Consider the following 11334-nt stretch of genomic DNA (forward strand, 5'->3'; position numbering starts at 1 on the left):
TATCTAATTGTTATATTAGTCAAATACATGGATGTTTGCTAGCTAATATTAGTTTTTATACTACGAGTGAAACCGCTTATGAGATAGAATACAATTAATATTAGTTAATTTTGAAACTAAACATATATTGCTAATTTTATGGATTTACAAAATTGGCAGATCTTGTTTCCAAACAAGCATTGGTCGTAACTTTATAAATATGGAGTCTTGTATCCTTACAAACTCATCTCTTGAACACACCTTTATCGTGTGGGAAAGCGCAATTGAAAGAGATATTAGTAATTTAATTAAGTGAAACATCTTGCATTGCCTTTCATTTGAAGTCTTCTTTGGGATCAAAAAGCCTCTAAACTTATCGTTGGTGGAAGCTATACTATTATTTTTTTCATTGTTTATACTTGTTATGAAATAATAGTATAGTTATCTTTGTTAATACCGGAATTCTCATTAGGTTCTACCCGTCCTAGTCTACCAAAATGACCCCATTTTTCTTAGAATAGTATGAGGGAGAGTTGTATTTCCATTGTACCTTGTCCTTTCTTATATAGACTTTACAAAAGCCCCTTCTTTTTTATGACATCTTGCCATGTGTCCTAAACCTCCTTAATTACTACTAGTGCCATCCCTTCTCTAATATAACCTCATTCTTCCTTGTTAATTCCTTAATTGTCCCTTCCAACTCATGGATACTTCTTTGGTGGACTTGAGCCTTAGTCTCCAAGTCCCCATGTTCTATGTGTGGCCTTTCCCCTCTTTGGGGAACCCTAACCTGGTTAAGGGGAATTATTTTTCATGTATCAACATTATTCCCCTGTCTATGAGATTAGTCGTAAGATAACCTTATAGTCACACTCATATGATCGAGTCAGCATACACATATCTTTGTGCATGGGGAAGATCGCCGGTTACTGCCTCGTGAATGGTGTGTCTCTCTCTTATATATATATATATATATATATATATATGTACAGCTGGTACATTCTCATCGTATTCTTTAATATCTTCTTCTTTCCTTCTTTTGTGGGCTACTCGACTTGCATGGCTGACTCTCTCCACGGGTACGTGCTAGTCTTAGCACCTATTCCTGCAATAACCTTTGTGATGTTCAAGCATGACGAACTGAAGCGTCTGCTGCTTGTGAAGGATGAAGTCGAAGCGCTACGGGAGCGGAGAATTGCTAACAGGCATGGCGCGAATACTAAGTTTAGGGAGGTGTCTGAAGCTTATGAAACCGAGTTAGACACGGAGCCAGCGGGTGGGGTATCGTCAGAGACTCAACGCACGCTGAATGATGCCGCTACGGCACATGGCGCTGATAATCAGTTGTATGCAGATTCCTTGACGATAGTGGCTACAATAGACCGGGCTATTTCAGATTGTCGCCTCTGGATTTCCAACCTAGTGATGCGGCCACTCGTTGGTCACACTCTGGTCTTAACAACGACCACTTCACTTGTACCTCATCCTTATGTTGAGGACGAACTAGCGCGTTTACTTGTTCTAAGGGAGGAAGCGGGAATGTTGTGGACTCTTCGTGCGTTCCACTGAGACAAAACGCGTAGAGAATATGATGAACACGAGGACACACCCTTTCACTTGCCCAAAGGTCTGGGGCCGAGGACAAGATCATTCAGGCTATTACTAAACGAGTTCACGAGGCTGATTAAGATTTGCGCTTGGCTGATGTACAAGTCAGCGATAGTCGCCTGATGGTGGAGTCTCTGGACGTAGACATTGCTCGTTGTCGTCCGTTATCGGCAGACTAAATTTATTCTTTTTAGTATATATTTATTATTATATATATTTTTTTAATATTTCTCGGAGTACGACCCTCTTTCGATGATATCCACGTGTTAGTCGTGGTTTTGCGGTCGTTTTAATCGTTCATGATTTCCTGATTCTCTATAAATATGCAATTTTAGCTTCTTTGAGCTCCAACTTGTCTGTTTCTTTATTTTGTTCTAAATGGCATAAAGAGGAGGAACTCGCAAGGCTTTTGCTAGTAAAAGCGTAGATTGAAGCACCCAAGGCGCGAATGGAGATTGACAGGGATGCCAAACGGGCCCAATTTTCTGATCAATGCGATACATTATAGATGGCTGAAAGGGTTCGAGCGAAGGGGCGCGTATACGTCCAATCCGCCGTGCGTTAGACGAGACGGTTAAGATCCGCCAAGCTGCCGATCAGCTCTTTGAAGAGTCCGTTGTGATGATGGCCAGTATAGATCAATCCATAGTTGACTGCCGTCTATCTATCTCTGAGCGGGATTCCCTCATTTGCACGGTTATACTTTAACCCTTGCAGCGGCCTCCGCGCTTGTTCGCTCCTTCGATATCCCTGGTGAATTGAGGCGTTTTCTCCTTTTGAGGGGGGAGATAGATATGTTGTTGGCTTCTCGGGTGGTGCACGTGGACAAGATGCGTGTGATTTATCATGGTCGAGAGGAAATGCTAGACGCTGCTCATAAATCAAAGGTTCCCAGCGAAATAAATGATCTCGCTGAATTAGCTAACGAAGCCGATTATGCTATTGATCAGCGTGAGGAAGCGCTCTTAATGGTGCATTCCGTAGATGCAGACATTTCTCATTGTCGCGTGTTACTATCAGACAATGAATGAGTGACATTGTTGTCGTCAGGTTTAATTAGTTTTTTTTATATAGCTTTTCTTTGTACTCGGGTATTTATTCTATATAGTGTATTTTACTCCGTCTGTCTTCCTTCTCTTCCTCTATTTGTGAGGGTTTAATTAAGGATATGCTTATTTCATTTCGCTTTTAACAGGGACGCTGGGTAGGAACTTGTGATAAAGCATATTTACCCTCTCTTCCCCTCTCCCTCCCTTTTTTAGCGTGGATTGGGAGGGTGGTATGTATGTTAAACGCGCCTACTCCCCCCTTCGTTTTTCTCAATGGAGGTTGGGAGGGCGGGATGTATGTTAAACGCGTCTACTCCCCCTCTGTTTTTCTCAACAGGGAACTGGAAAGGAGGGATGTATGTTAAACGCGCCTACTCCCTCTCTGTTTTTCTCAACAGGGAACTGGGAGGGCGAGATGTATGTTAAACGAGCCTACTCCTCCTCTGTTTTTCTCAACAGTGAACTGGGAGGGCGGGATGTATGTGAAACGCGCCTACTCTCCCTTTGTTTTTCTCAACAGGGAACTGGGAGGGAGGGGTGTATGTATGTTAAACGCGCCTACTCTCCTTTTTTTTTTTAATTTGATGGGAGTCCGGAGGGCGGGATGTATGTGAAACGCGCCTACTCCTCCTTCGTTTTTCTCAATGGGGGTTGGGAGGGAAGGATGTATGTGAAACGCGCCTACTCCCCCTCTGTTTTTCTCAACAGGGAACTGGGAGGGCGGGAAGTATGTTAAGCGCGCCTACTCTCCCTTATTTTTTTATTTGATGGGGATCAGGAGGGCCGGATGTGTGTAAAACGCGGCTACTCCCCCATTTACATTCATGTGTCTTTTAGTAAGTTTGTCAGCCGATCGGGCGTCATTGGCATTCCCGCGGCCTTTTGTCAGATGATCAGGCGCCATTGGCATTCCTGCAACCTTTAGTAAATTTTTCAGCCGATCGGGCGCCATTTGCATTCCCGTAGCCTTTTGTAAGTCGATCGGGCGCCATTGGAATTCCCGCAACCTTTTGTCAGTCGATCAGGTGCCATTGACATTCCTGAAACCTTTAGTAAATTTGTCATCCGATCTGGCGCCATTGGCATTCCCGCAGCTTTTTGTCAGTCGATCGGGCGCCATTGGCATTCCCGCAACCTTTTGTCAGTCGATCAGGAGCCATTGGCATTCCTGCAACCTTTAATAAATTTGTCAGCCGATCGGACGTCATTGGCATTCCCGCAGCCTTTTGTCAGTCGATCGGGTGCCATTGGCATTCCCCCAACCTTTTGTTAGTCAATTAGGCTCCATTGGCATTCCTGCAACCTTTAGTAAATTAGTCAGCCGATCGGGTGCCATTGGCATTCCCGCAGCCTTTTGTCAGTCGATCGGGAGCCATTGGAATTCCCGCAACCTTTTGTCAGTCGATCAGGCGCCATTGGATTTCCTGCAACCTTTAGTAAATTTGTCGACCGATCGGGCGCCATTGGCATTCTCGCAGCCTTTTTTCAATCGATCGGGTGCCATTGGCGTACCCGTGATGTTTTTTAGTCATTACTAATCATATATCAAAATCGGCTTTTATTTGAAACAGGAGTTTTACATTGATCTGTTTATGCATAAAACTTCTTTAGCCATTTACTGTTGATGGGTGAATTGACCTTTGTGCCATTCATGCGTCTGAGCTTGTAATACCCGCTTTCTACTACCTTCCTTACTCTGAAGGGTCCTTCCCAGTTCGCGGAGAATTTCCCTGCACTAGCATTTCTTTGCACGTGAGGGAGCAATCTGAAGGACCAAATCGTCTACCTCGAATATCCTTTCCTTTACGTTCTGATTATAATAGTTCGTTGTGCGCTTCCTGTACGCCTCGGCAAACCATTCCGCACGGGCTCTCCTCTCCTCTATTGTATCTAAATGGGAAAAGCGGCTTACTTCGTCTGGTGTTGTATGGCTAGCCATTTCTACCCTCGCAGATGGAATTGCAATCTCTGCCGGTAAAATTGCGTCCCCCCATAGACCAGAGAATATGGCGACGCCCCCGTGGAACTCCGTTTCGAGATTCTGTATGCCCATACCGCGAGCGGGAGATGTTCGTGCCACTCTCTGAGGTGGTCTTCCACTGTCCTGCTCAAGATCCAGATGAGCGTCTTATTGCTCGCCACGGCTTGCACGTTTCCTTGAGGATAGTAGGGGGTTGACGTATGAAGCCTCACATTATATTGGCGTAGCAAATCTATTACATCCTTGTTTACAAACGACTTTGCATTATCCGCCCTGATAATCATGGGTGCGCCAAATCTGTAAATAATGTATTCTCTGATAAATGTTGCAGTAGTTACCCCGACATAGTCTTTGAGAGGTATCGCTTCGACCCATTTCGTGGTGTACTCGGTGGCGGTTATTATGTACTTGTGGCGCTTCGAGGATATCGATTTGATCTGCCCTATAATGTCTAAATCCCAACGGTGGAACGACCATGGTGTTACCACGCTATACAACAGGGTGTGGGGTGTTCTGATTAGGTCTCCGTGTGTTTGGAAGTTGAGGCATCTTCTCACAATTGGTAGCGGGGTAAGTTTTACCTCAGGAATTTCTTCCGCTTCCTTAGCCAAATCATAAAAAACCACTCCTGCCATATAAGCTTCTTCCGGGTCAAAGGGGTGGCTCGTGGCTGGTATCCGGAATTTCCTTCCTCCTATGTTAGTTTTGACGCACTGGTGGTATGTTGACGCTACCACCTTATGGTTGAGTAACCACCCTCGTCCTATCAGTACATGGAACGTCGTGTCGTCTTCCAGTACATAGAAAGGGGTAAGCCCGCGAATGGGACCAATCTTCATAACCAAATGGACGATCCCGATGGACGTCTGAGTATGTCCTCCGAATCCTTTCACCGTTGTGGTTCGCATTTTGACTGCAGACTGCTGCACCCCAAGAAGGTCTAGTGTGTATGTAAAGATTAAATTTAGAGATGCACCCCTATCTACGAAGGCCCTCTTCAAAGGAATCTTATTGATATGCGCGGTCAGATACAGGGGTCTAAGGTGCTCTCCCAGATAGCAAATATCCTCGTCTGTGAATACGATAGCTTCTTTGGGGTGGGAATCGTAGGGCTTTCCTGCCGCAATTGCTGCAATAACTTTGGCCGCTTCCCTACTTTGATCCTCGCTAAAACCCAGCGAGTCAAAAAACTGTTGGGCCAACATTGTGCCCGCGAATTTGCTAGCAACGCCATCTGTGTTTGTAAAACCATCGCATGCTCCTTCGTCCTTTTCTTCCCAGGGTTGCCACTCGTCTCCGCTGGGATCATGAGAAAGCATCATTACCTGATTTTGAGTTGCTTTTCCTCCCTCGAAATCCCCTATTTCGATTTCGCCCACTTTCAATTTCTTCTGAAACATTCTTTTTAGGTTATAGCATTCGACCGTGGGGTGATGTACTATGAGATGGAAGTGACAGTACCTAGTATTGCTCTTCTGGATATCGTTGGGGTACGCCCTTGTTGAAGGTGACTACATTTCTTTATTCGCTACCCACTGCTCCAAGAGTCCGATGATCTGCTCTTTACTACAAGGCAACGGGGGAGGAAGCGGTTGGTCCATGTATGAATGATTTGTTTGCGCGCCCCAACCTTCTTGGTTGTTGTTTGTGCCTGTGTTCCTTGGTGTTGTTGAGACAGTGTTGACTGCGTTGCGCCAGACATAATCCGAGTTGCTTTCTTCAACACAATCGGCGATCCTCGCTGCGGCTTCTTCCAGCTCGACGAAAGTTGGGAATCAGAAGTTCACTAGGCTTTTCTTGAAACATGGTATCATTCCTCGTAAGAAGATCTCCACTAATGCATCTTCTTTAACGTCCTCATGGCAATCCAGTGCGAAATGTCGAAACCGAGTGATATACTTCCATATGTCTTCCCCTAACCGCTGGTTACACTTACTCAAGTCGATGGTCGTGACTTTTCTTTTTGCGGAGTAAAACTTTCTGAGTAAGTGTGTGGACAGGTCCGTCCATGAGTTGATGCTTCCGGATTTTAGGTTATCATACCAAGAGAAGGCCGTCTCAGACAACGACTTCGAGAACTTCCTTAGGCATAACTTCTCATCATAGGATCGATCGTTCATAGAAGCGATGAATCGGCTAAGATGTTCTCGCGCATTCCATTGTCCGTCATACACTTTGAACTTTGGTGAGGTATAATCTTCTGGATATTGATAATCCACGATCTCAGGGGTGTACGGGGTTGCCATAAAATCGTAGTTATTCTGTTTTACCACTTTGTAGTTCGTCTCGAAAAACTTGGCCATCGCCTCCTGCATCATCATTCCGTGATCCTCTCCTTTATCCTCGGCGCTTTCTAAGGCTTCCTTGGCGCTTTGCTCATTGCTAGATTCTTTTAGCAATTTTCTCAACTCCCTTTCCCTGCGGATGTGTTCCTCCAACTCTTTCTGCATTTCCTTTAGAGGAGGTTGCGCGAGTGATGTGCTTCCGCCCTCTAGTTGCTTATCCTTCTCATGCGTCGCCTCAGGTCTTCTCGCTTGTAAGATTGGATCTGCCACTATCCCTATCCGCTCATCTTCTAGGTTAGGGGGGAGGTTATTCAGCTGACCGCTAGTCACGTTTGGGCTAGTATCGCTCGGCTGCATTGTGATAGACTAGGCACGAGCCTCCGGGTGTGATCGCCAAATGTTAATACCGGAATTCTCGTTAGGTTCTACCCGTCCTAGTCTACCAAAATGACCTCACTTTTCTTAGAATAGTATGAGGGATAGTTGTCTTTCCATTGTACCTTGTCCTTTCTTATATAGACTTTCCAAAAGCCCCTTCTTTTTTATGACATCTTGTCATGTGTCCTAAACCTCCTTAATTACTACTAATGCCATCCCTTCTCTAATATAAGCTCCTTCTTCCTTGTTAATTCCTTCATTGTCCCTTCCAACTCATGGATACTTCTTTGGTGGACTTGGGCCTTAGTCCCCAAGTCCCCATGTTCTATGTGTGGCCTTTCCCCTCTTTGGGGCACCCTAACCTGGTTAAGGGGAATTACTTTTCATGTATCAACAATCTTCAATAGATTAAACTTGTTTATTATGTGGTCTTTCTCTTCTGATATAAGGCCACTCAAATTTGTTTGAAGTTTTGACTATCACAGGTCAAAGTGATTCGAGACTTATAGGATAAAACCGTTGATCATTCAACGTTAACAGAATCCGTTCTGTGTATATTGTTCGATAGTGGATTCAAGTTGTTTGCAAGAGTTAATTTGACGATTCCAATTGAAGACTCGAAGACTTTTAATTTTGGTTCTGATTTTTGTATTACTTCTAGCGAACTTGATTATCTGGGATCCACAAGCGGTTTATCTTGATAGATGTAAGACTGGTAGGTTGCTTGGATAGATATTGTTTATCAAGATTGATTATTTCGATAATCATTGTCTTAGTTTGATTCTTAGATATAAATGTATGATCCCTTAATCTACTTTATCTGATCTAAATATTGAGTCGGGTGATATATAGGTAAGTTGGTTACTGGAACAGATTTAGTCCTTTAATGTTTCAGGTTACGTTCCAAAGGAGTTGAGTATGGAAATTTTCATGTTGGTGAAGCAACTCAAGATAGTGAACTTTATCTTGGGATTCACGTGCATTGGCCGAATTGATTGTAGGCACATAAATACTGAAAGAACTGGGTACTGAATGCATGTTATTACTTGGTCTCAACTATACGAAGTTGCGGTAGTTAATTTGTACAATGGCTTAATTATAAGAGAATTCAAAATTGGACTAGGTCTCGGGGTTTTTCTGTCAGGTCAGATTATAGAGAGGCCCGGTTGACCAGCCAAGTGGTAAAAGAGGATTTGTTATCCATTATTTTAGAGTTGTATGTATAAGAGCATCTCCAACAGATTTATTTTTATATGACACATAGGATTAGACCCCCTATTTAACTAAAACCATCTCCCACAGTAGGTCCTGTAATTCAGGAGGGTTGTCATACTAAATAAAAAGGTCTTGAAGAAAGTGTTAACTACACCTTCAGATGCACCTCCACGTCATGTTTTCTCTTTTAATAATTAATTCCGAGGAATAAAAATCTCTAAATGTTGAAGATAGTTTTTAGAAATAAGGTCCTAAATTTGCTCAATTGATGGATTGTAAAAGAACTAAATAATAAATCCACGTAGAATTTTTTTGTACCTTCCGTTGGAGATGCTCTACGAGAACAGAAAGTGCCGAGAAAAAGGTGAAGATATTTTAGATTGGAGAGGAAAGAGAGATTTAATTGCACGTGTTCTTGAGTGTTTGAGTCCATTTACCTGTAACACCGAAACTACGTAAACTTACTTTTGTCTTTACTTGGATTGATTCCTTTACTTCGTGTTTGGCCCCTTGGAAATGCCTATCCTAGGTTGGGTTATCAAGAAAATACATTTAAATTATGTTTGTCTTGTTATAATTCTAGTCTAGGATATGAACAACTAAATCTTCCTTGATTTTAGGAAGCTAAAAAAGCAAGGTTATGCTATTCTCCAAAATAGCCAGGATACCAATATCCTTGCCTGGGTTAAACGGTTATAGAGGTAGTTATTTTAATTAATCAAAATATTTTCAATTTTTTTAATTTTATTGTTACGTTTTTATTTTTTTCTCCGACAATTTTATCCATAATACATAATTATTTTATAAAAATACAGATTTAAAATATGGAGAGACAAACATAATACATGATAAACCCGTGATGGATATAACGGAAAGACAAACATCATCTTTATTAATACATCTTGAGATAATCCTGCTCAAGTTAGAGAAAAAAATTCCCTAACTAAGCTTTATGTAATCAAAGCTCCCAAACACGGCCTTAGTTCCTCATATTTGACTGACCTCCACTTGAATCATCACCTAGAGATCATTGGGTTTAGCTGTTGGCTTTCCAGCAGTTACAAACTCAGCTTAAATGAAAACCATAATAACATTTTCCTTGTTCGGAAAACTGAATTTATACATGTGTATTTGTCTATATACAAAATTATACTTAACGTTAGTGGTATATGCTTTGTTTGCATAACCCTTTTTCTTTTGGTTCACATATAAAGATAGAAAATACATCAAACGAGCTTCAGACTCCTAAAGCTTCGAATCTTGATGATTCGTCCTTCTTAATTCTTTTATTGTCTTAATCGGATCTTCTTGTTTCTACCATTGAAGGAAGGCTCACATCGTGTCCTAATTGATTACTCGATATAGGTTTGTGGAAGACAAAAGATTGTGGCTCTCTCTGTAATGGCTGTATGCTGTTATGTACTTGTATATTAGTAACCGGATTATCCCCAACCACGTTCTCGACAAAAAGCCTTCCTCGAGGTGATCTTGGTGGAGAAGCATACAAAATTGACGTTTGGAATATTTCATGTCGAAAATTTTCTTCTTCTTGGCGGAGCTTTTGTGCTCGCAATGCCGTTAAGTATAAGCCCGAAGCAAGGAATACCGTGGTTAAGCCAAATACTCCAGCGGCCAAAAACAAACCTTCACGAATGACCAGGCAACTCGGTCTCGGTCTCCACCATTTCCTTAGATGACCTGATTCAACTCCGAGCCCAATCAACAATAGCACCTCTGCCACCGCAAAGCAAATCCTACAAAATTCATTTGAATATCAGTTGGGAGGAGTTACTGTACTGTTGCAAGAATTGCTAAATTGGGTTTAAGAAATCTTACCAAGTCGTGATGAAAAAAAATCCGGCTCGCCATGTAAGACTCTTGACGGAGTTCGAATCCTGAGTACTCCAAGCAATTATAGCTGGAGGTGATGATTTACTCACAGCAATTAACATGTAAGCATGTTCCATGACCATTGCAACGGCCAAACCAAGAAATGCTCCACAAGCACATACTAATGGTATCCTCCCACTACCACTATATATGCATTCATATCTCTCTTCACCTTTAATATTCGAAACAACCCATGAAACCTGCACACAGATGTTCATCATCCAAAGATCAGGTGTTATTGATTTACAAAATTGAAAACAAAGTTGGACAATTTAAAGTAAATTCATACCTGAGATCTTGTTGTTTCGGCAATGAGGCAAAGAATGAAACTACCAAGACCAAAAAGAATAGACAAGAACATAAGAAAAACACCAGTTTTACTACCTAAATCAGAATACTGATTACCCGGGGAAAGATCGGCATGGGTAACTGCCATTTTCCTTTCAGAAAACGACGTCAAAGCTCAACTAATCTTCTTGAAAGACGATGAAAACGCAAAACATGAACAGATGAAAAATCAATCAACTGTATGTAACAAGAGAGAAGTGAGTTTATAAGAAAGAATGGAATTGCTTGTGAGAAAGGGTGGTGTAAAGGTGATGTTGGTGAGTGCTGCTTAATGGACACAGATTCTTCTTGAGAGAGAGCTTTTCTTTTTGAGTGGTAGGTTTTTCATACACGGACTTGAGTTTGTGTTCTCAAATACTTGTCAATAAAGTCGTCATAGAGACAGACAAATTTTCTGTGAAAGCCACTTTGTGGGACGGACTATTATAGTACTAGTACTATTCAGAGCTAACTATGATTTTATTTTTTGGTCGACATCTTTTTTTTCCTACCGTTTTTAGGGGCCATTCAAAAGGAATTAGGGGCCAACAATAAAACAAAAAAGGTCACCCAATCCTAAATTGTGTTCACCCCTTATCTCCAATATTTCGTAATGACAAAA

At 42.1% G+C, this 11334-nt stretch overlaps 1 protein-coding gene across 1 annotated transcript; it reads right to left on the bottom strand.

The window, feature by feature from the left end:
* Positions 1 to 9341: 9341 nt before the first annotated feature.
* On the bottom strand, positions 9342 to 11053 carry LOC113346859. Its single transcript, XM_026590396.1, has 3 exons — positions 10675 to 11053; positions 10332 to 10585; positions 9342 to 10249 (listed from the first exon to the last, which is right to left on the bottom strand). The coding sequence occupies exons 1-3, from the start codon at positions 10819 to 10821 to the stop codon at positions 9790 to 9792; spliced, it is 861 nt and encodes a 286-aa protein (XP_026446181.1). The 5' UTR covers positions 10822 to 11053; the 3' UTR covers positions 9342 to 9789.
* Positions 11054 to 11334: the final 281 nt, after the last annotated feature.

This window comes from Papaver somniferum, chromosome 2 (genome assembly GCF_003573695.1).
Source record: "Papaver somniferum cultivar HN1 chromosome 2, ASM357369v1, whole genome shotgun sequence".
In the NCBI taxonomy this organism is placed as follows: domain Eukaryota; kingdom Viridiplantae; phylum Streptophyta; class Magnoliopsida; order Ranunculales; family Papaveraceae; genus Papaver; species Papaver somniferum.

Excerpts from the sequence above, each read along its gene's own strand:
- LOC113346859 (XM_026590396.1), bottom strand. The coding sequence starts at position 10,821 with ATGGCAGTTACCCATGCCGATCTTTCCCCGGGTAATCAGTATTCTGAT. Across the intron at positions 10,586-10,674 it reads CCGAAACAACAAGATCTCAG|GTTTCATGGGTTGTTTCGAA; the intron begins GTATGAATTTAC and ends ATCTGTGTGCAG. Across the intron at positions 10,250-10,331 it reads TTTTTTTTCATCACGACTTG|GATTTGCTTTGCGGTGGCAG; the intron begins GTAAGATTTCTT and ends TGAATTTTGTAG.